This window comes from Equus caballus, chromosome 10, assembly GCF_041296265.1.
Source record: "Equus caballus isolate H_3958 breed thoroughbred chromosome 10, TB-T2T, whole genome shotgun sequence".
Lineage (NCBI taxonomy): Eukaryota > Metazoa > Chordata > Mammalia > Perissodactyla > Equidae > Equus > Equus caballus.
This window is the reverse complement of record NC_091693.1, coordinates 14,186,487-14,212,978: the sequence shown is the minus strand read 5'-3', so window position 1 is coordinate 14,212,978 and position 26,492 is coordinate 14,186,487. Positions and strand designations below refer to the sequence as shown.

At 51.1% G+C, this 26,492-nt stretch overlaps 3 protein-coding genes across 5 annotated transcripts; 2 read left to right on the top strand and 1 right to left on the bottom strand.

Annotated features, from left to right (window-relative positions):
* Positions 1–397: 397 nt before the first annotated feature.
* On the bottom strand, positions 398–5,730 carry LYPD4 (LY6/PLAUR domain containing 4). Of its 2 annotated transcripts, none has more exons than XM_005596296.4 (6): positions 4,700–5,730; positions 4,475–4,609; positions 2,051–2,237; positions 1,713–1,856; positions 939–1,265; positions 398–668 (listed from the first exon to the last, which is right to left on the bottom strand). In XM_005596296.4, exons 3-6 carry the CDS (start codon positions 2,115–2,117, stop codon positions 466–468), a joined length of 741 nt encoding a protein of 246 aa, XP_005596353.1. In that variant the 5' UTR covers positions 2,118–2,237; positions 4,475–4,609; positions 4,700–5,730; the 3' UTR covers positions 398–465. The 2 variants fall into 2 exon arrangements, with proteins under 2 accessions (XP_005596353.1, XP_005596352.1); XM_005596295.4 differs by having other exon boundaries at positions 4,475–4,571; positions 4,700–5,704.
* Positions 5,731–5,786: 56 nt separating this feature from the next.
* Positions 5,787–11,259, top strand: DMRTC2 (DMRT like family C2). 2 transcript variants are annotated; one of them, XM_001499585.6, is made up of 9 exons: positions 5,787–5,967; positions 7,012–7,239; positions 7,322–7,479; positions 7,762–7,838; positions 8,110–8,290; positions 8,446–8,572; positions 9,342–9,402; positions 9,559–9,733; positions 10,688–11,259. In XM_001499585.6, the coding sequence occupies exons 2-9, from the start codon at positions 7,016–7,018 to the stop codon at positions 10,798–10,800; spliced, it is 1,116 nt and encodes a 371-aa protein (XP_001499635.3). In that variant the 5' UTR covers positions 5,787–5,967; positions 7,012–7,015; the 3' UTR covers positions 10,801–11,259. The 2 variants fall into 2 exon arrangements, with proteins under 2 accessions (XP_001499635.3, XP_005596351.2); XM_005596294.4 differs by having other exon boundaries at positions 5,869–6,495.
* Positions 11,260–16,401: 5,142 nt separating this feature from the next.
* Positions 16,402–25,136, top strand: RPS19 (ribosomal protein S19). Its single transcript, XM_001501566.6, has 6 exons — positions 16,402–16,981; positions 17,437–17,507; positions 17,796–17,896; positions 23,462–23,645; positions 24,166–24,220; positions 25,072–25,136. Exons 2-6 carry the CDS (start codon positions 17,437–17,439, stop codon positions 25,096–25,098), a joined length of 438 nt encoding a protein of 145 aa, XP_001501616.1. The 5' UTR covers positions 16,402–16,981; the 3' UTR covers positions 25,099–25,136.
* The last annotated feature ends 1,356 nt before the right edge of the window (positions 25,137–26,492 follow it).

The following is a 26,492-nucleotide window of genomic DNA, read 5'->3' as shown; positions in this document are numbered from 1 at the left end:
TTTTACAAAAGAAGCACAGCCAATACACATAAGAAAAGAAGCTCAAGCTACTTAGTAAGCTCTAATTTGTAAGGCCCTTCATTTTAAAGGGGAGGAAATTGAGGCCCAGAAAAGGGGAGCGATTTGGTCAGGATCTCTAAATCACTGGCTGAACCCAGGCTGGAGCCCAGGTCTCCAGAGAAAGGGGGAGGAGAAAAAGAATATTCGGGTTCCTCCTAGTTGCTGGGCACGACATTGTCACTTTGCCAGAGACCCTCCTCCCCAACCCCCTGGTCACTTTACCAGGTACACTGTCCATTGCATGCCCCTCCCCTCCCCTCACCCCCACCCCAGACATGTTTGGTCCTCCCCATTCTTTCCACACCTCCACCACCCTCATGGACCACAGGACAAAACAGAAAGGCAACTCTCACTTTATTTGGTTATGTGAAGGGGTCTGGATGTTTGCTCGGTCCAGCTAGATCGTCACTTCCTGAAAGCAAGCAGGAGGCCTAAGAGGATGCCCCAGGCAGGACCCCGACTGGAGGGCTCTGCACCAGCAATCTGGGCCTTGTCTACAATGTTGAGGACCTCACTCACACTGATGCTCCCAATCTGGTTAAAATTTTCTAAAAGTTTGGCATGTTCACGAGCACAGCCCATGAGGAGGAATGTGGTATTGAGAAACCCTGTAAGGAAGAGAAAGAGTAGTCAGGGACACTTTCAAGACTCAAGGGCCCTGCCTCTCCTTCCAGACACCCCTCACAAAACAGGTCACCTGCTCTCCCACCAAAGTCTTGGGCACCAGGCACCTTCCTCCTTCCTCCTGAGAATTCACTTGCCTGGTCCCCACAATCCCAGTCCCCTCTCCTGATCCCACCAGCCTCTCTCAGAGATGAGAAGGCACCAGGCAGTACCTGGCATAGAGTAGGTATTTGATAAAGTTTCTCTCCTCTCACCTGCCCGAAAGCTTAAGGTGGAACTGTAACACTTAGGGGCATTGTAGGGGCAAGAATCAGTGGTGACAAAATTTGGGAGGCAATCCTGAGAGTGCTCGCCCACACAAGTTGGGCAACTATGGGAAGCAAATGCTGTAGTCTTAGGAGCTTTGGCCTTGAGCTTCAACAAAGGATTCAAGTTGGTGAGGTTATTGCAGAGATACGTCCGGCAGACGCGGCTGTAGGAGGCAATGGACAATCCAGGTGGTGAAACGAGGTAGGAGACTTGCTTGGGGTAAGATGAGGCTGGGCTGCAGCCTTTAAAGCCCACAACTCCCCTTCTGTTCCCTGAAGAGCAGATTAGAGAGCTCTGATCAGTATCGCTGGCCACACCCAGAGTCCACCCTCCCACCCTCCGCCCTGCGCTTCCTGCTGGCTTTGCCCCATCACCAATTTTGCCTCTCCCGTGTTCACTCACTGCAGCTGCACAGGGTTCACATCCCCAGGTCTCCATATGTCTCTCCTCACTCCTCTCTCCCTTGTGTCCCACCCTTTTCTTCTCTCCCAGATTTCCCCCCTCCTCCTGGGATCTGCCCACTTCCATTCTGCTCTCTTACTCAGCCCACACCACAAACAGCTGGGTCCTGCCCCTCTCCTGCCAAGGCCTTGACATTATTCCCAAAGACATAATGGGATAAATATCTGGAACTCAAGTCCAGAGTCCCTGGGTGCTGGGAATGGAGCTGGGGGTCAGAAGAGCAAACAAAAAGAAATGGATCAGTCATTCTCCTTCACCTGTCTCGATGAGCACCAGTGTCTCCTCGCAGCCCTCGGCCAGTTTACACACTGCACTCCTCAACAGAAGCCATTTCCAGTGATTGAAATTAACAGCTCTGAAGAGTGAAGATGTTGCTTCATAGCACAAAAGAGCCCCAGCCCCTAAAAAGAGAACGCTCTTCCAGCCATCTGCCCTCACATTGCTTTCTCAGCCCCTGTACTGCCAACCAAGGGCTCAGCCTCCACAGATCCTGTCCCCTGAGGAACCCAGACATCCAGCCCTCCTTCTCCCAGTTATGTGAATCCCATCCCCCACCCTCCAGGGGTCCCAAAGCATCCAGCCCTACAGGACATACGAGGAAGAGTGGAGATGGCCCCCAGGACGCAGAGCAGTTGCACAGGGCTCAAATGCTGGGGTCCCATGGTCCTGTGTCTGGATCCTGGATGCTAGAGGTCAGTCTGGAACCAATTTCAATCTAGGTCTCAAGCGTGCTTCTCGTCAGTCCCTGAATTCTCTGTCCACCTGCCTCTGGGTCACTGTTTCTGGAGGAGAAAATTGATTATCAGTTTCTGCAACAAAGGCCCTCTGAGACCTTCAGGGACACACATCTTTCCATCTCCATAGTCTCTTCTCCAACCTCACTTGAACCCACCACATTAGCTTCTCAGCTCATGACTCTCACTCCCCTGCTTAAGTCCTCCCATTGGACATGGTGCTAAGCAGAGGATCGTGGCTTATTCAAAGGATCACTATTACACAGGCTGTTTTCCAGCCAGAGACAATGAGATGAGAACAACACACGTGTGTGTGGAAGTTAACTGACATATTACTAAATAATAACCCTTGGTTCAAAAAGGAAATTAAAAAGTACTTAGAACTGAATAACAATGAACATACTACATCACACACACAAGTGCGTGTAAAATCTGGTGAAAACCAAATAAGGTCTGCAGTGTAGTTAAGAGTATTATACCAATGTCAATTTCCTGCTTATATGCTCCAGTTATATAAGACGGCCTCATGGGGAAGCTGGAGGAAGGTTTTAAGGGACTCTATACAATTTTTGCAACTTCCTGTGGGCCAATAATCATTTCAAAATCAAAAGTTTTTTTAAAGCTACACATCAAAATTTGGGACACAACTAAAGCAATATTTAAAAGTAAATTTATACTTTAAATACACTTATCAGTGTACAATGAAACAAGAAGCATTAAAAAATATGTTCATGAATTAACTCAAGAAGTTGTATAAAGAGCAGCAAAGCATTTCCTCCCCCCCCCCCAAAAAAAAAGGATAGGAAGAAAGACGATGGCAGAAATCAATAAAATAGAAAACAACAACGAAAAATTATTACAAAAAACTAACATTCATTCTTTGACAAGATTAACAAGATAACTCTCTAGCAAATATAATGAAGAGAAAAAAGAGAAGATGCAAATAAAATACAGAATGAAAAACAGAAAGTAACAGACACATCCGATATTTTTAAAATAATAAAAGCATCATTAACAATTCTACATTTACAAATTTGAAAACTCAGATGAAATGGATAAATTTCTAGAAAAACATGAAATGCCAAAATTGTCATAAAAAGAGTACACACAATGCCTTAAACCAACGAGAAGGGCCAAGGATCTCTGGCAAATGGACAAGAAAAAGAGAGCAACCCCAGCGGGAAAATGGACCAGCCACATGAAGAGGCAATTCTCAGAAGAGCAAACCAGAAAGGCTAACAAACATGTGAAGAGACGCTCAAGCTCAACAATAATCAGAGAAATGCAATCTACCAAACTGTACATCTATCAGACTGGCAAAATATCAGAAAGCTGGAAAAAGACAAGCATTGGCAGAAACGCGGGGATACAGGGACCCTTGTGCAATGCTGCTCATGGGGTGGTTGGTGGTGGTAGAGGTGAGGGTGGGGAAACAGGGTCCTCTTCTGGACCCTGAGGAACAGAGGAGTTGAGAGTTCTGATGAGTGTCTCAGGCCCACAGCAGTGTTGCAGGAAAGAGTCTTGCAATACTTAGTCAAATTAGGTTTACAGATACCCACTTCTGGTATATCCTAGTACATATTACAGGGATTTTCACCTTCATCTACAGGGGAATATGTACAAGGACGCAGCATTATCGTGCTGATGTAGAGCTGAAGGCAATGTGAGTGTCCCTCCCTGAGACTTAAAGAACATGAAACACCAGGGATGCACACCACTGAATATCACGTGGCAGTCAGAAGCAATTAATTAGATGTACACACAACGTGTACACGGATGGATTGTAAAAGCACAGTGCTGATCATTTTAATAGTAACACAATATCACTTGCATAAACTAAAACCTCATGCACGTAAAACACTGCACATCTTGCAAGAACATACACAAATCGAAAGATGCGCATTAGCCACCTGAAATGAATGCCTACAGGATGGTTAAGGAACGCAAGTGGGGAATGGGGGTTCCTGGAAATAACTAAAACAATGTAGGTAGTACAAAGTTTATAGGCTTTGGAATCTTTACCCCTCCACTTACTAGCTGTGTGATCTCGTGCAATTTGTTGAATTCGTTTACAAAGTGGATTAATGATACATTTCCTAGGAAGATTGTTGAAAACTAATAAGACTATCAATATAAAGTGCCAGGCAAATGCTAAGCTCTCCATAGACATTGGTTTCCCTGTGTCTGTCTCTCCACTCTAGTAAGAATCAAGTTCAACCTCTTTAGTAGGCATTCAAGCCCCCCCACACACACACCCCAAGCCCCCTACACTGGTCCCAACCAACCTTTCCAGCTTGGTCTAGTACTGCTTCCCTGCACAGCAGTCCAGCTAGAGGTCACTTCTGCCACCTGTTTCAGTTCAGAATGCTGGACACACAGGCTCTGTAACCCAGAAATCTGTGACAAACAGGTGCCAAGACCTACAGAAAAGATGGCACAGAGGGAGGGGAAAGGAAGGCTAACAAAGATCCTACAAAGGGGTTGAGCCAATCAGGGGAGATAGCACATACCAGCCTGTAATGCAAAACAACAGGACCCAACAATCCGAGCAGAAGCGAGGACGCAACCAGAAAAGGCTGCAATGAAATTCTCAAGGGGGAAAGGATGGAGTTGGGGTTGGAGGGAACGCTATCCCTACAAAAAAGAAACCATACAGAGAAGGAGGAGCAAACTGACGGAATGGAAACTTGCAGGGAGACAGACGACTAGCCGAGAGAGCACAATCAGAGCGACAGAAAAATGAGGAGCGGGGCACAAAGACGGGGCTCCCACGGTTTGAAAGAGGAGAAGATCTCAGAGGGTGAAAGAGAGAAAGGGGAACAACACAGACTGGATGGATGGGGAGGAAAACCCTGAGATGGTCCAATAGGGATACACAGAGAAGGCGATAATTACAGCAAGGAGCCCGAGAATTGGGGAAAATCCTGAGAGATGAACACAGAGGGTGAAAAGACAGAAAAACTAGAGGCGTCTCAGCAAGCAAAGAAAGGCGGGAATGGGATTAGGCTATAAGGGAATGAGGCACCGGGAGAAAGGGGGTCCAAAAATCAGCAGGATGGACAAGCAGAGAGACTCGGGCAGAACCGGAAAATAGAGGTTGGGAAAATTGGCACAGACACGGAGGAGAGAGACACAGGAAACAGGCACAACCTGAGAAGGTGAGACTCAGGAAGGAAACAGGAAAATCACAGGGTGGGGAACGCATAAAAGGAGAAGGGTAGATCGGGAGTTGGGGCACTGGGAGACAAGTGAGAGAAAACACCAGCGTCCACACAGCAAAGATGAGCCCCGAGCAAAGTCCACGCCAAGAGCGCAAAACGCACACCCGCGCAGCGCAGGCCAGAGAGCGAGACTGCGCGTGCGCAAGCAGGTCCAGGTCAACGCCTGGGGGCGGGACCGGGCTGATAGGCAGGGCCAGCCTCGTCCTGGAAGCAGTACTCGACGCCCCATTGGCCACCTCCCCCAGAAAGGGAAGAACTATCTGGAAAGGCAAGCCACAGGGAGAGGACGAAGGAGCGCGAGACTCAATTCGAGGCGCTATTGGCTGGCTTGATAGTCCAGCGCGAGAAGAAGCAGGCCAAGGGCAAGGGGCGGGCCATCAGTGCAGGATCTTGAAGCACATTGGTCGCTTGCCTCCGCGGTAGGAGGTGGTGCTTGAAGCTCATTGGTCCTTGTGAGAAGGGGCGGGAAAACCGGCGTGAGCGCGACCGTTCCTCACACCACTGCTCCGCCGGTCCTTTCGGCTCCATCCGACTTAGTCTGTCTCCTCGAGGCTGTGGTAACCGCTGGCTGACGACCCCGCCCCTCCCTGTCCCTTCTTCTCCTTTGCTCTTGCGCTGGACCGACCCCCGCCCCCAGGGATCCCACCCCACCCCTCCCCAGCCTACCCGTCACGCTCTTCGCGCCCCTCCTCTCCCCTCCCCCACCCTGCCGGGCCCTCCGCGCGCTCCTTGGGCCCTGCCCCCTCCCGGGCCAGCAGCCCAGTGTGTGGGGGGCCACCTGCTGAGAGGGGTGCACAGGAGGAACAGCCGCATGGGGAGGAGGTGGTGCCCTGCAGGGAGGTGGGATGGCAGCTGTGGAGAGCAATGGTTGGGAGAGGGCAAAGCGCCTGAACTCTGGGCGCAGCATCTGCACGGGTCTGCCTCCAAGTGCGGAGGGCATGTGGGTGCAAGAGGAGTCCGTGCCGTGAGGAGAGGGCTTCTGGCCTAGATCACGCACGGCGTGGCACACGGCAGCGGCTCAGTAAACATTTGTTGAGTGATGGAAATCATTATTGAATGTGGGACGAGAAAGCCATGAGAATAATGTAATTATTGGGGGACAAGAGGGAAATTGAATTGTAGGGCATCCCGGAGGGTCAGAATTGAAAGGGAAGCATAAAAATACTCGTAGGAGTCGGACAGATGCGGGAGGGAAGGATGATAATTGTTGAGGAGGATGCCAGGAAAAACTGTTGGGATGGGGTGTTTGTGGAAAGGGGGTGTAGGAATGGTTGAAGGGGACGTGAGAGTGCACGGGTGTGCCTGAAACTGGGATTTGTGCAGGGGATGCAGGTGAGCCAGAGAGCAATGTTTGGATTGAAGGAATGCATAAGAAGGGAAAGAGGAGAGGGCTTCTTGAGACGCGGGTGCACCTGGGAAGGAGGATGCCTGAGGAAGGCAGTGGGGTGAAGAAGGGAGAAAGCCAGGGGAGAAGGGAGGCTGAGAGCTGAGCCCAGAGGTGGGCGGGATGGAGGACCACCTCCCACGTGGCCTCCCAGAGGCAGGAGGGCTGGTCAGCAGAGGGCCACACGGCCATCCTGACCCTCCATTCCTGCCCCTAGATCCATGGAACCCAATAAAATGCCTGCTGTCCACCATTGCCCCTCAGACTCTGCCACAGGGGGTGAGACCGGAGCCCCCCAGGGCACAGAGCTTATCCCCAGGAGAGCTATCAGTCGCTCTCCAACCTGTGCCCGCTGCCGCAACCATGGTGTCACTGCCCACCTGAAAGGCCACAAGCGCCTCTGCCTCTTTCAGGCTTGCGAGTGTCACAAATGTGTCCTCATCTTGTGAGTATGAGATTCAGGGGAGGGAGAAGGATGGGCCTCACCTAAAGGGTGGCTGACTTTTGACTCATAACCCCCGTTGCAGGGAGCGCCGAAGGGTCATGGCTGCCCAGGTGGCCTTGCGTAGGCAGCAGGAGGCACAGCTAAAGAGGCACCTGGCTCAAGGACTGATGGGGAGAGGGGCAGCCCCTCCCAAAGCTCCCAGCCATGTCAAGAAGGGAGCCACTCGACCAGGGGTCTCCCGTGAGTGTCTCTCGCCAGCGATGGGGCAGGGATTTAGGTAGAGAAAGGATAAGTAAGGAAAAGAGTCCCAGTCCTGCTACTGAATTGCTGTGTGACCTTGGGCAAGGTGTTCTACTCTCTGGGCCTCAGCCTCCTCAACTTTAGAATGTGATCAAGTATTGGGAGGATGCAGTGAGATCTGTGGGTAGCAAGGGGCCAGGGGGAGATAAGAACTCAGTTTGGGGTTGGAGTGGGATGGGGGTCGAGAAAGGGCTCATGAAAGCTCTCCCTGGTCCCTCACAGCTGGAAAGGAGAACATAGCACCCCAGCCTGAGAGCCCCCATGGGGCAGTCCCACAGGCACTGACACCTCCTGGGAAGGTAAGGAGAGCCTGGGCCCTGATATAGTGACTCGTATCCTAGCTCCCACCCAGACCCCTTCCTCTATGCCCTCGACACCTGCATTCTAGGTCCAGCCCTGCTTGCTATATCATCTTGGGCAAATCACTTCTCTTCCATAAGCAAAATGAGGGGTTGGGGTGTTACGGCCTTCCAGGCTCTGAATTTTGGGGATCCTATCCCTATCCTAGAACACACCCATTCCTTCACCAGCCTTGTACCTGACTCCAACCTGTGCTCTCTGCCTTTGCAGAATTCCCAGGGACCTCTGCTGCTCAGCCGTCCCCCAGAAGCCTTGCCTTTGCCCTGGACTCCGGTGCGTCTAGGCCCTAGGGCCCCTGGACACTGGCTGCCTCCAGGCCTTTCCATGCCACCCCCAATGGTGTGTCGCTTGCTATGCCAAGAACCTGCAGTCCCTCTGCATCCCTTCCCTGGTAAGATGAATTCAACATTCATTCAACAGATATTTCAATGCCTGTGTATCATTGTAACAGAAAGAGAAGAGGAAGAAGATACAGGGTAGGAAGATGGACAACGGAAGCCATGACCTCTGACCCCTATACACTCTGCATTCTCTTACCCTCATTAGGCTTTGACCCTGGCACCTCCATCCGGCTACCCACTCTTGGACCCCTCCCAACCTGCCCAGAATCTCGCCCAATACTGATGGCTCATCTTTCTGGAGAATCCCAAGGGCCCTCTGCCCTGCCCCACACGTGAGTAGGGAGAGAAGGATATGTGTTTATCATGTGCCTAGTCTTGTGCTGGACACCATACTAGAGGATAAAGAAGGAAAATCTCAGACTAATAGGTCAGGCAGAGCTCTCCTAGCTCTGCCATTGCCTAGCTATGAACTTTTGTACAACTATCTTTACCTCTTTGAGCCTGATTTTCTATCAGAAAATTAGAGACAGTATTACCTACCTCTCAGGTTGTCACAAGAATTAGCAATAATGTATGGAGTACACCTAGCACAGGCCCTGGCCTTGAACAGGTAGTGGCTATTAAATCCACTTAAAGATGGGGTCAAATTGCCTGTAAAATTGGGTGTATGAGGGTGGCAGCCTCAGAGGCCAAGGAGAGCGGCTAGAGGCCATTACAGAAAGCTTTCTAAAGGTGGGCCAAGCTGCTCCTCAAGTTCCATGGGGATTGGGGAGCTGGGGGAAGGGAAACCAGACTCTGGTAGGACAGGAACAGTCATCCCATCCCCCCTAGATGTTTTATCAGTTTTAAAAAACTGACACCAATGATTTCCCATCATCCTCACAGTGGCCCTAGGAGGAAGAAGCTGGCAGGGATTTTCATTTTACAGAAAACAAAGGATGCCAAGACAGGGGAAGGACTTGCCCAAGGCCACACAGCCTAATGACCCAGCAGGCACTCAGATTCCCAGATCAGAATATAGCAAAATCTTACCCCTCCTTCCACGTGTACGTGTCTGTCCATGTGTTTAATCTCCCTGACATCTTGTCTCCTTATTTCCAGATGCTCAACTCTGATACTCCAGCCCTGTGGCACCCTAGACCCTCTTCTGCTGCAACCACAGGTCCTGGGAAAAAAGTGGGATCCGGGGCCCTGGGAGGAAGTTGAGCCCAGGGAAGGGAAGGGTAGGGGATAGTGAAGGAACCAGGAGCTGAGGGAGCACTTGAAGGGTGGGCAGAAGTGGGGGTTCCCAGTCTACTTCTCTCCCTTTCCTCTGCAGGCCCCCGGAGCCTCTCGCCTGACATGGACCTCTGCCCCCTCAGAGCGGCAGCTGCAGCGGGAGGCAGCTGAGGCTCTTGTGGGGCTGAAAGATTCGTCCCAGGCTCCCCGCCTGACCCCTTCTGTCTCCCCCAACCCTGCCTGGATCTCCCTGCTCCACCCTTGTGGCCCACCAGGTAACCTGTTCCCTGAAAGGAGAGGATGGGGTAGGGATGGTTGGGAAATGGAGATAGTGGAGTAAGCAGGGACTAACTAAGGAGATCAGGGGGCCAGCAGGTTGAACACCCTCCGGCCCAGGCCCCAAGCTTCTCAACCTAGCCCCTGGGATTGCAGTTGAGAGTTGTTCAGTGGGTCAGTTTTATCAGTTTTGTGCTCAAAAGCAAATGTCCAGTGCCCTCATGTCAAGGAAAGCTGGCCCGGAGATAGGTGGGGACTTGCCCAAGGACATATAGCAAGGCAGTGGCAGAGCCTGGTCTCCTGACTCCAGCCCAAGGCTCTCTCTCTGGACCCAAGCAGCATCTCTGCCTGCTGAAGTCTGGAGAGAGGCTGAAGAGGTAACAAGGGGCTGGCCTGGAAGGAGATCTGAAACTGCCTTCAAGGAGCTTCCATTCTACTTGGGGAACCTGGATGCCTTCACTAAGCTCAGTGACAAACCTGGAGAGAACTAGAGGAATCTTGAGGAATGCAAAACACCTATAGGGACAGAGAGGGAAGGCTGAGAATTCTCCTTTCCAAAATGGTGGATTGGGCATGGTGTGCGAGTGAGGGTGCCGGCCTGGAGGAACTGCTGGAACAGGAGCTGAGGCTGCAGAGGCTTCTGATCGTGGAGGTCTGGCATGCCAGGCTTAGGGGTCCAGACCAGCAACTGTGCATGAAGGGAGCTAGGGAATGGCTCTGAGCTGGGCAGGGACATATTCAGAGACCCTGAGCTTTAGAAAGACAAGTATGGTGGCTGTGATGGAGGGATTGGAGGAGGAAAGAGTGAAAGTGGGAGAATCAACAAGGAGGACTTGTTTGGTATAATCCAGGTGAACAAGGATAACACCTGGATTGGATGGGGTAAAAAGAGGGGGCTGCTCGGAGGGGAAATGGATGTGACCTGGTCCTGCCCCCTTCCTTCCTGCCTATAGCTCCTGCTGGAGGAAGAGGATTCCAGCCTGTTGGCGCCTCTCTCCGACCCAGCCCAGCCCCCTCCGTGGCTCTGCATATTGGGCGTCTGGGGTCCATCTCCCTCCTAAGCTAGAAGCCCAGAGGTAGAGGCCTCGCTGGGGCAGGGGGCAACAGCCTGCAGGCACTGAATATTTGGTATTTTGTTTATGGATTTATGCATCAAATTTAATATAGTACATGCTTTAGGCTTTTTTTAAGCTTTCAGGTGCTTAGGTAGGTGTTAGCTTTTGGTTCCTTTTGTAGCATGGGCATTTCCTTGGCCAAAGGTGGATATTCTCTTACCCCACCTTGCACCCTGGGACCTTTTTAAATCCCTAGCAAAGAGAAAGTTGTGCAGTTTAAGCTAACCAATATCTAAATAGGTTTTTGCATGAATTCATATTCCCGGTATTTATTTGGCATGTGATTCTGTACATACCTGTGCACTCATGTCTGTCTCTATGCAGGCGAAAACAGGAGAACATTTTCATTTTGTGTCTAGGTTTATGTGAGTAAGCAAGAAATAAACCTTTGTTGTTTTAAGCCACTGAGATTTGGGGATTGTTTGTTACTTCAGCCTAAACCTCGTCTATCCTGACTGACAAAAAGGACTTGTTCAATTCACTTCTCAAAGTGAAAATCAGTTATTTAATAACTACCACCAAAAAACCACAAACCTCGATTTCTTATTATGGCCAGATAAGAAAGAGTAGTGGAAGAAGATAGTTGGCAATTCACTGATTAAATAATTAAGTGCCTATTCTGTGCCAGGCATAGACAGTTTCCAGCTGTCCAGAGGGCCACAAATTGAAATGCCTACACGGCCAAGCAGATCATACAAATGAGTAAAGAAAGGGCAGATGAGCCCTGGAAAACTAAGAATGTGTGCCCTAACTAAGGGGCAGCCTCCCTTTGGCCATAGCATGTTGTTGCCAGGCAGGAATGTGGGCTCAGTATTGCTACATGCAACATGGCTAAGACTCTTCTACTCAGGGCTGACCAAAGGTCCCCAGTACACCAAGGCCATACAGCGGGGAAGAGTAAAAGAGAAAGTATAATTTGGTGTTAAAGATGGCATGAGGGGCCTGCCCAGTGGCACAGCAGTTAAGTTCGCATGTTCCGCTTCGGTGGCCCGGGGTTTGCAGGTTCAGATCCCGGGTGCAGACATGGCAGCACTTGGCAAGCCATGCTGTGGCAGGTGTCCCACATATAAAGTAGAGGAAGATGGGGGGCCGGCCCCGTGGCTGAGCGGTTAAGTTTGTGCGCTCTGCTTCAGCGGCCCAGGGTTTCGCCGGTTCAAATCCTGGGCACGGACATGGCACCACTCATCAAGCCATGCTGAGGCGGCAGCCCACATGCCACAACTAGAAGGGCCCACAACTAAAACTACACAACTGTGAACCGGGGGGCTTTGAGGAGAAAAAGGAAAAATAAAATCTTTAAAAAAAAAAAAAAGTAGAGGAAGATGGGCATGGATGTTAGCTCAGGGCCAGTCTTCCTCAGCAAAAAAAGGAGGATTGGCAACAGATGTTAGCTCAGGGCTAAGCTTCCTCAAAAAAAAAAAAAAAAGGATGGCATGAGAAAGGGGAGGAATAGAGAAATAAGGTGATGGAGACTGAGAAAAGGAGCTGGGAGCAGACCCATCTTTACAGGCCCTTCTCATTTCTCTGCAGCCCACCTCTCCTCCTTGCCAGACCTAGCAGGGCTTTTCACACCACTGGCTAGGCCTACTTTGCCTATCAAATATTAGGGCTGCCCCACTGGTGCCTGAGGGAGAGGGGCAGAAGCTCTGCAGAGGTCAGTCTTGGGGAAAAGGGTAGATTTAAGCATTGTTCATGCTCCTATGTCGCTGCCCCTTTGAGTGCAGAAACCTTTACCTGTGGTTGTGGGAAGCCAGTGTGCCCCTGGCCTCTGACCGGCCCTTGAAGATTACACGCCAGTGGACTATGAGCACTGTTTCATAGGCCACCCACTTTCCTATTTCCCATTGCAGTGCAAGGAAAGGTGTCGCCCGGGTCCAATAGGGTATTGAGTAAATCATCCCCCTTCTAAGCTTCCTGCATGTACCATCCTGATGTTCTGCAGAAATAACCAATGAGGTTCCAAATTTGAAGCACCATCCCTGATCCTTTCTCTCTAAACAAGACTCCTCCCCAACAGCCACCCAGGTTTTACTTCAGAAGCACATTCTACTCTTTGGGAATCCAAGCTCCTTTCACTTCAGCCCTATGTGAACCTGGTCCACTCCTGACCACACTCCTCGTCCAAAGTAGAACTGACAACATACTCCCCATCCCCATCCAGTTTCTACTCAGGCCCTCATTGCCTCACCCTTGTGGGCCCCATTCTGCACACCTGCCCCATTGTGTAACTGGCTCTGCAGCCCCCAACGTATGTTCGCATAGACACAGTCCTATAACCCACGCCCTGCATAGACCCTCATGAGATCCTGAGCTCTTCCCAAAAGCAAGATTCATCCTTTTAATCTGACTTAAAATAACGTCTCTGATAAGCCCCTTAGGCAGTTTCCTACACTCCTTAGGGGCCCTTGGCCTCTATTTCACAGGCCTGGTCACCCTGAGCTGTGCCTATCTCTGTCCAGCTGTGTCTCCCCCTCTAAGAATAAGTACTCTCAGGGGTCAAGGACTGCATTCAATTCCTCTCTGGGGATTCAGAGTAAATGACTAAGTAAACACGTCCTGTCTGATTCCTTAGCAATTGTTTTTTGCCTACAAAGTGAATGCATTCTAATGCTGCCTCTCTCCTCATCACAACATGAACAACTTCCTGCCCTCAAACCGTTTGGGTTTTTTTAACAGAGTTTTAGGTTCACAGCAAAATTGAGTGGAAAGCAAGAGTTCCCATAGTTTCCCTACCCCCACACAAACACAGCCCCCCCCCCACTATCAACATCACCCACCTAAATGTGCATTTGCGACAGTTGATGAACCTACATTGACACATCCTTATCACTCAAAGTCCATAGTTTACATAGTTTGCATAATTTACATTACATTCACGCTTGGTATTGTACATTTTATGGGTTTGGACAAATGTATAATGACATGTATTCACCATTATAGTATCACAAAGAATAGTTTCACTGCCCTAAAATTTCTCTTGTGTTCCACTTTTTCATCTCTTCTCCCCTCCCCAACACCTGGCAACCACCGATCTTTTCATTGTTTCCATAGTTTTGCTTTTTTCCAGACTGTCATATAGTTGGAATTATACAGTATGCCTTTTCAGTTTGGCTTCTTTCACTTAGTAATATGCATCTAGGTTTCCTCCATGTCTTTTCACGGCCTGATAACTCCTTTCTTTTTAGCACTGAATAGCATTCCATTGTCTGGATGTACCATAGTCTCAAACCATTTTTAAAGTTTCTGTTGATAAAGTTATTGAAAAAGGTTGAGCAGTCATTAGTTGTGGATTCAAATCCCAGCTCAGGCTTTAACCTTACCTGACCTTGGTCAAGTAACTTGACTCTCTAAGCCTCAGTTGCCTGGTCGGAAACCACCCCACAGAGTTCTTAAGATTATGCACCTGTAAAAACTGACACCTAGAGAAATTAACAGCAAGGACCCAGTGCTGAGAAACCATGTTATCTAAAATCATATACTGTCAGAAGCGTTGTTCTTTGAAATGATAGCAATAGCGAGAAGGGGACATCTCACTCTTGCTCTGAGTTACTTTGACCCAGGCAGTCATGATTTCCAATCCAAGTGCAGAGCTTTAGAAGAGGGCTTTCTGGAGATAACATTGCACATTTATCTTAACCCTGTAATTTCCAAGGACACAGGACCCTGGGTCTGCTTCTCAGCCCGGGCATGATGTTGACTCCATTACATAGGGTCTGCTTTGCCTTGAGCCCATCAAAACTTTGCTTACTATAAACCTTACCTAAGCTTCATCCTTCCCCACATCCTATATTAATCCTGTCTCTTCCTGTTTGGTGAGGCACTATGCAGTTCCTCTGGAGAGCTTTTTCTTTTTAAATATTTAGTTAATTGACTGAAGTGAATTAAGCTTAAATGATTCAGCACTGATATTAGAAATGTACATCAGAAATGTATAAAAGGTGACTATTAGTTACCAAAGTATATGGACATTTACAGTTACACATGCATACAAATACATATTCAAACACACATATGTTGATTCTGGAGGAAAAAAATGAGATACTAAAACTATTCACAAGTTTTAAAAAGAGTGTAAAATAGGTTTCAACAACATTCTACATGAATGTAAAGTCCCCAATTTAAATACATGATATTATCACGCTAGAAACATGGTTGGTGTTATAGACTGAATGTTTGTGTACCCCCAAAATTCATATTTTGAACCTTAATCCCCAATGTGATGGTATTTGGCAGTGGTGCCTTTGGGAATTGATTAGGTCATGAGGGTGGAGCCTTTATGAATGGGATTATTGCCCTTATAAAAGACACCCCAAGAGTTCCCTTGCCCCCTTTCCACCATGTGAGGACTCAGCAAAAAGATGGCTGTCTATGAACCAGGAAGTGGGCCCTCACCAGACACCAAATTTGCTGGCACCTTGATTTTGGATTTCCAGCCTCTAGAACTGTGAGAAGTAAATTTCTGCTGTTTACAAGCCACTCAGTTTATGATATTTTGTTAGAGCAGCCAGAACCAATTCAGACAGTTCATTTTAATTTTTTAAACAGATATTGGTATAACATACCAGCTTATTAATAATTAAGGCATTTTGCACACACAATATCTCACTGTGGAAAAAATAAATATTCTCTGTTTTAAATTCTCAAGGTCATTTCAACATAAGAAAGTAGCTACACACATTTAAATGTTTCATTTTTGCAGCAGGTTAACAATTTTATTGGACCATAGGTGTGTCCCTAGTGTTCTTGGTTGTTGGACCTTACAAGGATTAAACTAGATCATGCAGGTAATATAGTCATCTCTCAGTCTCTGCGGGAAATTGGTTCCAGGAACCCCGCGGATACAAAAATCCATAGATGCTCAAGTCCCTTATGTAAAATGGCATAGTATATACATAAAATCGACACATATCCTCCCATATACTTTAAACCATTTCTAGATTACTTATAATACTTAAAACAATGTAAACGCTATGTAAATAGATGTTATACTGTATTGCTTAGGGAACAATGACAAGAAAAGAAGTCTGTACATGTTCAATAGACGCAACCATGGTAAGCCTTCCGATCCGAGGTTGGTTGAATCCGCGGATGCGGATGCGGAGAATACGGAGGCCAACTGTACTACATAACGTTTACCTGTGCCTGGCACACAGTAGGCACACAAAAAATTTTTGCTGATAGAAGTAATATCTGATGCATCATGTACCAGAGCAGTCGTTTAAAAGGGGCAAATAATTGGGATCTTGGTGTCTCAATTTAATTTTTCTTTTTTTTTTTTTTTGATGGAGAGACTGAAGCCTTAAGAAGGGAAGTGGACAGCCTAAAGCTGCACAGGTCAAGCAAGGCCGATAAATTTAAGTGGGCCAGATAAGCCTAAGTGCAGAGCGAACAGTTAGGCACTAGGGGGCAGAGCTGAACTAAATTCTCCGAAGGTCCCGCCTCCGTCTCTGTCCCTGCCCTTATCTCCTCCTCGCCCCTAGTGCCTCATTGCCACCGGAGGGTGGCCTGTGCTGTGATGAAGCAATTTCCGCCCGAACAAGGGTGGGGCTTCCAGCTTCCGCCCTCGCGAGCACTGGTGGTCGACGGACGGATGATAGCGGCCACATTTCCTCCTAGCGCTCCTCTGAGTCCCCTGTCACAGTTCCGCCCTTACTAACCCCACTTCCGGCCAGAAAAGCCACTTCCCCCTGGAAAGGGGTTGTCGCACTGGGGGCGCCGGCAGCGGGAAGGTCTGTCTTCCCTGCCCGCCCACCTTGCCCATAACTTCCGCCATCATAGTCTCCTCCGCCGCTGTTCCTTCGAGCCGCGACCGACGCTAACAAAGCCAGATCCCCTCAGCTCAGGACGGGAGCTCTCTCCTCCTCTATTACGCTCCGGGAGAAGGAAGGGCGGGAGGAAACAGGCCTCCACGCCCGTTCCCCCGGCATTTCCCTTTGCCTTCCCGCTCCCTCATTACACAGCCTCCCACCTTGGCGGAGGCGAAGCCACATTCGCCCTCAGAAGGGCGGAGCCGTCTTGTCTAACACTGTTCTCGCGAGCGCTTGCAACTATCGCGAGACCCGAATCCCGACTTGGGCGCCGGGGAAACCCCGTTGCTCCCTTTCCCCTGGCTGGCAGCGCGGAGGCCGCACGGTAAGGCGGGCTCTCTGTGCCGGGGTCCGCGCGGGGCGTCCGGGCCCAACTCTTAGGCCCGGAGCGCGCGCCTGGGGACCCCTGGGCGGCTGCACGGAGCTGCCCCGCCCCCCGGAGCCGTGGCCACGTGCGAACGGCAGGCCCGGGCATACCCGGTTGGCGCGGTCGGGGGCCTGAGTGGGCCTGGCGGGCCGCGGGGAAAGCGGGGCCCCCGAAGCAGGGGCCAGGGGCGTGCAGCGGCTCCGCCCGCGGGGCGGCTGTGTTCGTGCGCCCCATGGGGGCCGTGGGCGCAGTGCACCCTGAGGACCCGTAGGTCCCGGGGCCTGCAGGGCGCGGAGTTGAAGCGAGGCCTTGGGAAGGGACAGAGCGCGGCGGGGTAGGTCGCGTGGGGCCGGCCTCGGCTCCTGTCAGTCTCTCCGCCAGTCCCGGGTTCACGTGCGTGGTCCTTCCCGCAGATGCCTGGAGTTACTGTAAAAGACGTGAACCAGCAGGAGTTCGTCCGAGCCCTGGCAGCCTTCCTCAAAAAGTGAGTGTGGGCACTGGGGTTCAGAGTGCATGGGGCTGTCGTCTTTGCCTGGCCCCTCAGGGCCTGCAGTGTTTCTCTTCTCGGGTCGGGGAGACTGGTTTGAGGTCTCAGTGTGGAGTCTGTCTTTTTTAGATGAGGCCTGGGTTGTGTTTGAGTTTCAGCCTCTATGTGTTCGGGGACACATCGGGCCCCTGTTAACCTACAGTTGTGTTGAGGGAAGGTGATTTGGAGGATGAAGGAGTTTGTGGAGATCTCTAAATTGTGCTTTTCTCACTGTCTTGGTCTCAGGTCCGGGAAGCTGAAAGTCCCTGAATGGGTGGACACTGTCAAGCTGGCCAAACATAAAGAGCTTGCTCCCTACGATGAGAACTGGTTCTACACGCGAGCTGGTGAGGAATTGGGACCTTTGGGTGGGTCGTGGGGAGCTGGGTGACCCCTGGCACAGACCATACCTGCCTGTTTCCTCTGTGAGGTCTGTCTTACTCCCTCCCCAAGATTGCAAGAGAAGAGAACTATCTTTCACTCTGTTGCTGCATGTTGTGTGACATTCAGTAAGTTTATACCCTGAACCTGTTTTTTTATTTGTAAAAGGTTTGTGTAAGGATCTGTGGCTTCTTCTGAGCCTCAAGGGAAACCCTGGGACAAATGAGCGTTCATATTTTGTTTAGAGGTGGTTTGTCTTAGAGCGAGGCATTATTTTCTATATCAGTGGAGTTTAGAGTCCTCGAGATCGAATCCTCTATCACTCAACTGTATGATCTTCATCTGCCTGTGCCTCTTGTTTCTGCATCTCCTAAACTGGGGCTAATGAGTATACCACTGTGCGTTTGTTTATGGTAAGGATCAAATAAGCTTAATACAGTCAGAGTGCTTTAAAACATGCCTATTGCAGAGTAACTGTTCAAGAAAAGTCAGCTGTCTTATTTTGATTGCTGAGGTGATCACGCTAGCTTTCTCCCTGTCTCTAACATATTGTTCCTAATTAAGTGCTTGGGGATCTGGCCAGGTCACTCCTTGCTCTAAATCTTGAGAAGTCCCAAGTGCCCAGAAGAAAACCTATGGTCACCTTGTGACATTTGCCAGTTTCCTCTTTTATCTTCTTATTAATCTTGCAGTAGTAACAACTTGGAAGAGTTAGGTATAGCCCCTGATTGCACAGTGCTGGTTCTTCCTTGTTCTTGACATTTCAAGTTTCTGTAAGTTGTCACCCCCCCTTAAGGCCTACGTTGGGGATGAGGGCATCAATGCTGTGTTGTGCCAAGGTGGCAGCCTCTGCACAGGCCTTTAGCCTTCTTCCTTTCGTGAAGTGAGGCCTCCATCCTGGCCAAAGCTTGTCTCCAGATGGGAAGTAGGTGGGAAGCAGAGTTTGCAAATTGACAGAACTCCAGAATGACCGTGAAAAGAGTTGGCTTTGGTACAAGTTGCCCAGCACTTGAGAGCACAAGGTATTTTGTAGATTGGTGGTGCCCCTGGGCTCCACTCTGCTTCAGTCCCTGGCCTGGGCAAAGGAGCCAGCACAAGTCAGCCACACCTCTGACCCCTGAGGACTAAAAGGTCAACTCTCTGAGGAGGTGGGTAGGGTGGGGGTTACATCCACCCACCCACCATTCTGCTTTTAGAAGGAGAATGAGGATGGTGAAGGGAAGCCTGCTTGGTTTCCTTGGGCACACAACAGTGATGGGGACTGGAGGAACCCCCACCGCCCTGTTCTCCCATCCTGGGAAGCAAGGCTGCCTGGTCAGGAGTGTTCTTTGGCAATGCCCAGAGAGTCAGTAGGTCAAGGCAGCTTTGCATCTCAGATTAGGAGAAAGGACCTGATAGCTTTTCCCATTTGGTCAGGTGAACATAAATATTTTGCTTTATCTGCACTTATCAAGAACTTCTCCAAAAGGACTGGTGGTTTCTCTTTCATAGTTGATGTCAGGGAGTTTAAGTAAGCTGACCACCTGCTCGGAGTCCGCCAGCAGGTGATGCCACAGTCCACCACACCCTTGTCATCACTTGGAGGTAAAGGGTTCCAGCTGTCTTCCCTTGGCAGCGTTTCATACTTTGTCTTTCTAGGTGGGGAGAGATTAATGGGAAATGGGCTTGAGGTCCTCGGTACTGCACTCAGATGAGTCTGCTGTGGCCCTTTCTGTTGCCGTGGCCATTCCCCAACATCTCAGATTGGCTGTGCGTCCTCTGCCTGCCCTGCTGGTCTGCCTTACTCAGAGTTTCTAAAGCTCCCTTTTTACCTCACTTTCCTAGCTGCCATAGTGGCATAAGGTGGTGGTGCTGGAGCAAGATCTACACCTGCTGTTGTGTACTTTTTTGTTGGGAAACAGCCACGCCCATATGTGTACATTTGTGGTAGAGGTGGAATTGCAGATGTGACAAGACACGTGGCTTACAGAGCCTAGAATATTTACTATCTAGCTGTTTACAGGGGAAGTTTCACAGCTTCCATTCTAGAGTGCTCCCGCCTAGTTTGGTGGTCAGCTCCTACTCTGGACGAGTTGGAGTCATAGGAGGTAGTTGTTTACCAAAGAGGAAACTGAAGTACAGACAGGTGAAGTCACCCTGGGAGAGTGGCAGACTGACTCTAAAACCAGGGTCTGTGCCATATTTGCTTTTTTCCTTCTCTGGATCATGGGGCTTGGTGTGTTTAGCCCCCTCAGGGAGGTTGGGCCTAAGGCACAGGAGGGCAGTGGAGGCTAGGGGGCAAATTCTGGAGGCATTGAGGAGCCTGCGTGAGGTAGACAGGTCTTGATTTCAGGGGTGGGGGATAAAGAGGGTCAAGGCAGAGGACAGGGCCCTCCTGAGGGTGGTCTGGAAGAGGGGCAGAGCTGTAGGAGTCAGAAGTCTCAAGGTAGCGGCATAAGGAATAGAGGGAGGTGGGGCTAGAAAGAATGTGTCAGGTGAGTGGGGACCTGCTCTAAGGGGAGGGGACGTGTGGTTCAAGGGGAGACCACTCTGGCTTTGTGAAGGGGGTGGTGCATTGTGGCCCTGCACAGACCCCTTGAACTCCAATTCTCAGAAAGTTCTGCTTGGGAGGGAGGGGGGTGAGAACCCAGTTGTCTTGCTAGGCATCCAGCAAACAGCCACTGAATTGGGACACCTGAATGCATTGTACTGTAGGATGGTGGCTGGTCCGTATCAGGACTGGGCACGCTCTCATGCTGTGTTAGTGGAAGGAATGAGGCCTGGGAGACATTACAGGGGCAGTTAAGGGGTGGGTCCAGGTCAGGGAAGCTATTTTTTCTTTAGAAGTTTGTCAGAGAAGGGTGAAGGGCAAAGTGTATCTGGGAAACTTCCTTCCCCCACTTACGACTCTGTAGGTCAGGATGGGGCCACAGACCAGCTTTTGAGATGCTGAGTTGCGAAGACACTTGAGAAGCCTTGCTTGGTGTGCCATGTGCTCAAGTACAGGTGACCCTCCCCTCATCCACCTAGTGGCCCAGCAGGACACACAGCTGCTCTCACAATGGGGGCGGGGGCTACATGGTCCCTCCTTTACAGTTCAAGGTGGGGAGTTACTCCTTGCCAGGGTTCCCAAGAGAAGCAGGTTGCCACCTCAAGGGTGCAGGAGAAGCCATTTGTGACAGCACCTGGCTCACCATGGCCCTCATAAACTCCAGCTAGGATGACATGGATTTACGTGGTTACAACTCCACTTCAAAAGGTGGGGCTGGGGCCTGGGTCTTCACGGCTGAGAAGAGGGGGGTGAAACAGAGATCAGTATTTTGTAGAACTCAATATTTCAACTGTTAGAGCTTCCAAATTTGTCAAGTTAGTACTCTTCTTCCTTCTAAAGGGTCAGGAAAATAATTATCACAAACAAGGGTGGTGGGGGAGGGTCTTGTAATATCTGGCACCACACCACATAGTTTTGTACAGTGTTAAAAATTTAAACCATAACCCCCCCACCCGCCTTGAAGAAACTAATAGTTGGGCTTATCTGAGCAGAACTGTCGGTCCCTGCTCCATATTTAAGTAAGCCATCCCCTTTAGTGCCGCCACACAGACCACCTAAAATGGGAGTAGACTTGGTCACAGCTGGTGAGGAACAGTGTTGGGATTCATACCCCATCTGCAGGACAGCTCAGGACTTGGCCACCCCTTTCCATACCAAGCCCAGGTGGACTGGGCTGAGCACTGGTCCTGACTTGGTAAGACCCAGGCTAGGCATCCTGTTTGTGGTGCGAAGCACTCCTGGGGGTCTGTGTGCTTAGGGGTGTTCATCCTACCCCCTTCCTGAGGCCGTCTTGCTTCCCAGCCCAAGTGGGAGAGCACATCTCCACCCAGAGCCAGGGCATGGCCAGGTACAAGCACGGGAGAGATGGCAGTCACTGTTGGGCATTTGAGCTGGTCTTAAAGGGTGGAGTTTTCCAGTGATGTCACTCTACTGGCAGAAAGATTGTGGGCGGTGGCTTCTGACAGTGTGAGCAGCTTGATGCCTGGAAGAGGAGCAGCACAATGGCATAAAAGATAGGGTAAGGATAAAAACTAAGGAGAGTGGTTTTAAAATGAGTAGAGGCCAGAGGCAATGAGACCAGGGAGAGGCCGCACAGTGGTCCTGGAGAGGTGGTGAGGGTTTGGGCTGCGCTGTTGGCCCCCAGAAGCCTATTGCTGTATCTGGAGACAATCTTAGAGGGCAGGAGCAGGCTGGGAGCAAGAGGTCTGGGAGGGTCATCTGGAGGCGGCAGGAGCCCACCTCACCTCCTCACCTGTCAGTCCCACCCTGCACCCTCAGCTCACAACACGGAAGGGTCACGGACATGGCCCAGTGGTCGGCTGTTAGCAATAAGTAGTTATTGAAGGAATGAATCCTTAATTCCTCTGCTGGACTTCCGGACTAAGAGTAGTCACTTGGGCGAACGTAACTGTTGGTCTCTGATGGTCCTGGGGTGACCTGGGGTCTCTGCCCTTGAGCTCCCAGCCAGGCAGGGCCTGTGATTTCTGAAGTCTGGGGTACTTCCTGTACCTTGGGCTCCTGTTGCTTCAAACCTCAGTGGCCCCCTAAGACAGAAAACCAGAATAGTCTGGAGGGGCTGTCTGTCCAGAGCTGTGTGACATGAGGCCAGTGAGTGCCCTCTAGAGCCTGTTTCCTTTTCTGTAAGGGAGACTAGCCCTTGACAGATACCGGTGGAATCCTCAATAACCCTTATCTTAGGGACTGTTACTCCTGGTTCTCAGATGAATGTAGGTGACTTGCCAAGGCCACACCATCAAGCCAGCTCCTAAGGCCGTCTCATTACCTCATAGGAGAAAATGTGAAAAGTAGATGACATAGGGTCTGGCAGATGGGGCTCTAGGTGAACAGAAATGTGAGCTCATTTCCACGGATGCTGGCGGGAGTGGACCAGGAACTTGCCCAAGCCAGTCTAGGGACAAGAATCCCAGTGATCCCAGAGGGTGATGCACAATCCAGGCTGGAAACATCCACTGTATAGTGTCAGCCCTGCCCCCACTGTTAGCCCAAGCTCTCCAGGGCTGAGGGGGCTCAGCGAGCTGCACTTGGGCGGCAGTGGGTCCCTTCTCACTCATGCCTCTCAGGCCCGGGCACATGGAGACGGACAGTCATGGCTTAAACACCTGCTGGCCTTTACCCACAGAACCTCAGGTCCACCTCACAGCAGCGTGGCTATGCAGTGACAGCTAAGAAAGTGGCCCTGGGGAGGTGGGTTCCCTGCCCAGTCACATGATGTGGCAGTTCCTTCTTTGCCTGTGTGTCCTGGTCTCCTAGGCTGGGCCTGGGGTGCAGGGCAGCTTGGCTGTGGGAGAGCTGGAGGTAGAGGTCAGGTTGTGTGTGTATGCTCAGTTCCTCTGCTCTAAAATGGGGAGAAATAGCTGCCACACCGAGAATTGTATATGTGTGACCTTGAGCGAGGCCCTTCTCTCAGCCTGCCTCAGCTGGGGGGAGGAGACTTCTCTGCCTGAGAAGGTTCCTCAAGTCTCCCTTGCACCCAACCCAGCTTCTACAGCGCGGCACCTGTACCTCCGGGGTGGTGCTGGAGTCGGCTCCATGACCAAGATCTATGGGGGACGTCAGAGAAACGGTGTCATGCCCAGCCATTTTAGCAGAGGCTCCAAGAGCGTGGCCCGCAGGGTCCTCCAAGCCCTGGAGGGGCTGAAAATGGTGGAAAAGGACCAAGATGGGTAAGCAAGGGCAGGGGGTAATGGAGGAGCCTTGGGGCCAGAACACCTATAATGGAGTTATCGAGGGCCATCCCACTCCCCACGCACAAAGAGGTGCCAGGTCCGTCCCGCATGGTCTGTACCTGCCCCTCAGGCAGGCAGAGGATTCTGCCAAAAAGCGGACAGCAAGGGCCCTCACCCCGACCTCTGTGGCTGACTACCCCGGGCTCCAGGAAGGTAATTTAGCGACTGTCCACTTTCATTAGCCTGCTCGTTAACTTTTCCCAATTGATTTTTCGGGGCTTTTGATCTAATGCTTGCACAAACGACACCCCGTCAGCTCCCAGGGGGGCTTCCACTCCTGCCCCTAGCTCGTTAGAATGCAGCCGACTGGGGCCCTCAGTGGGACTTGGCTGGTGTCATGTGGTCTTGGGGCCAGGTGCCTTTTTGGGAAGCCTGGCTCACATCCAGGAGAGGCCTGGCAGGGATGGGGTTGAGAGCCTGCACTCACCCGGGATTGCCTGACCCTTCTCTCCCACAGAGGCCGCAAACTGACACCTCAGGGACAGAGAGATCTAGACAGAATCGCTGGACAGGTGAGGCTTGGGTGCGAGCCAGGGCTGGGTTCTTCAGTCACTGCCTGGCACTTCCAGAGCCCAGGCTGGTGGGGCTCGAGGAGGGCTGCCTCGGGCTGGGGGGCGGAGAGAAAGAACATACCTGACTGACTTCCTGCTGGGCTGGTTGGAAATGCCTCTCAGGGAAAGGGAACCCAGGCCCAGGAGGTAGCTGAGCTTGCTTCTCATATAGCATGTTCCCGCACACACGACTCCATCTTCCCAGGTCAGCCGCCTTAGAGATTCTGGCTGCAGTTTCCTTATTCTTCACGCTTAGTGAGCATCAGATGGGGGAGGCAGCCTGGCTGGACATCTTGGGGCAGAGTCAAGTCACCTGGAGCCAGTCTCCCTGTCTGTAGAATGATCTGCACAAGACGAGGGTGAGGAGTCAGTGAGCTACAGCAGCAAGAGCTCCCAGAGCCTGGCATGAACCCGTTGTTGGTTTTCTTCTTTCTGTATGGCCTCAGGCCTCCTAGAAGCCTTAGAGTGTTTAGGCAAGTGTCAGGAAAGACTATGGAATGTGTCTAGGAGCGGGTGGTCTGGAAGAAGGTGAGCTCTTCCATGGCAGAGCAGGGCCTAGCACAAACATAAGTGGGTGACAAAAGGCAGTGGGCAGAGGTTGGAATGTCACTCCAAGACCCCCTTTCCTTGAGTCCCCGTTTATGTAGGCTTCTGTAAAATGGGCAAATACCTAGGGGTTGTGAGGATTAGATGAGATGAATACATGTGAAACCACGAATCAGGATGCCTGGTGTCCCGAGGGTAGCTATTACAAAGTGCCCAAACACAGGCCCCATGACTGATCTTAATTATTCTGCCATCTTGTCCCACAGGTGGCTGCTGCCAACAAGAAGCATTAGAACAAATGATGCTGGTTAATAAATTGCCTCGTTCGTAATCTGGTCTGGGTCTCTCTTGATTGGCTGCTCCTCTTCTCTTTGGGGGCATGAGGAAGGAGCACTGCACTTCCGGTCCTTTGTGAAAGAGAAGGGCTAGGGGTCCCTGGGTGGTGGTGGCACCCAGTAGCCTCCAAAGCCTGAGGCCCAGCCTTTCCTGTTCAAGCAGTTCCTCCCCAAGTAGGCAGGATGCCCGGGCTGGGCTGGTTGGGGGGTGGCCCAGGCCCGGAGGCCTGCACCTCCCCCACATCCTGTCTTTGCAATTTTCAGAAAATGAGAAACTGAAAGGAATGCCTGTTCAAGCAGTGGCCCCACCTGGGGCCTGGGCTGCCAGGTGGCACTGCCCCCTGCTGGAACAAAGGAGGAGGGTCTTAGGGCTCAGATTCTTCCCTGGAAGGAGATGGGCAAGGGCAGACAACCCTCACTCCAGGTGAGTGCTGCCAGCCAAGGTGCATCTCCTTTCGCTGGCCTGCACTTAATGGATCGGTGGCCTTGGGCCCTACTGAGAAATGGAGCCTGTCGCAAGGCCCCAGAGTTTGGGTGGAGCAGGCTGGCGCCGGGCAGCCACCTACGTCCCGGAGGAGGGGCGAGCGAGGTGCCTGCGCAGAGGCCGAGTTCCCCGGCGCCGCCTCCACGGCCCTGCATGGCGATTGGCTCTTGGCGGGAATGGGGCGGGAGCCCTGCCTGTGATTGGACCCCCCTGGTCGCGGCGGGAGTTCCGAAGAGCGCCCAATGGGCAAGGGACAGCCTGGAAAGGACCCACCTCTCGGTCGGGGAAAACTAAGATGCTGCACCTGAGTTGGCTAAGGCCCTCCGACCCCAGTTAGTGCTCAGATCGGACCCATTTCCTCCCAGTGCCAAGCCTGGACTTTGAACTCCAAACGATGGGCTTCGAATTCTAACTCTGCCCCTAATTCTTTGTGACCGTGAACAACTTACTTCCTCGCTGAGCCTTCCACTCGTCTACCGCTGCTTACTGCTGAGAGATTCGGGAGAGACCATGGAGAGAGTACCTTGGCTCAGAGCAGCACATCTGGCAGACAACCAGCTGGTATTACCGAAATTTAAGAGCAAGATGTTCAAAATGGAAAGACTATCAAACCAAAGAGTGCTGTACACCCGGTGAGGAATGAAGCCGTCATCCTTCCAGCGTGGAAGTTGTCAGTGCTAGAAGATTTGTACTGAATACACACCGAGAGCTTACCACGTGCAAGGTGCTTTATAAATATTACATCATGTAGTACACCCGACAACCCTGTGAAGTAGGTGCCAAAGAGCACCCGTATTTTGGAGATGGGGAAAGTAAGTCATGCGTTGAGTAATTTGCCTGATGTCCCACAGCTAGGGGGTGGCAAAGC

Excerpts from the sequence above, each read along its gene's own strand:
- LYPD4 (XM_005596296.4), bottom strand. The coding sequence starts at position 2,117 with ATGGGACCCCAGCATTTGAGCCCTGTGCAACTGCTCTGCGTCCTGGGG. Across the intron at positions 1,857-2,050 it reads GGCCATCTCCACTCTTCCTC|GGGCTGGGGCTCTTTTGTGC; the intron begins GTATGTCCTGTA and ends TTCTCTTTTTAG. Across the intron at positions 1,266-1,712 it reads ACTGGTGCTCATCGAGACAG|GGAACAGAAGGGGAGTTGTG; the intron begins GTGAAGGAGAAT and ends TCTGCTCTTCAG.
- DMRTC2 (XM_005596294.4), top strand. The coding sequence starts at position 6,467 with ATGTGGGACGAGAAAGCCATGAGAATAAT. Across the intron at positions 6,496-7,011 it reads GAGAAAGCCATGAGAATAAT|ATCCATGGAACCCAATAAAA; the intron begins GTAATTATTGGG and ends TCCTGCCCCTAG. Across the intron at positions 8,573-9,341 it reads CCCTCTGCCCTGCCCCACAC|ATGCTCAACTCTGATACTCC; the intron begins GTGAGTAGGGAG and ends CCTTATTTCCAG.
- RPS19 (XM_001501566.6), top strand. The coding sequence starts at position 17,437 with ATGCCTGGAGTTACTGTAAAAGACGTGAACCAGCAGGAGTTCGTCCGA. Across the intron at positions 23,646-24,165 it reads GTGGAAAAGGACCAAGATGG|AGGCCGCAAACTGACACCTC; the intron begins GTAAGCAAGGGC and ends TCTCTCCCACAG. Across the intron at positions 24,221-25,071 it reads TAGACAGAATCGCTGGACAG|GTGGCTGCTGCCAACAAGAA; the intron begins GTGAGGCTTGGG and ends CTTGTCCCACAG.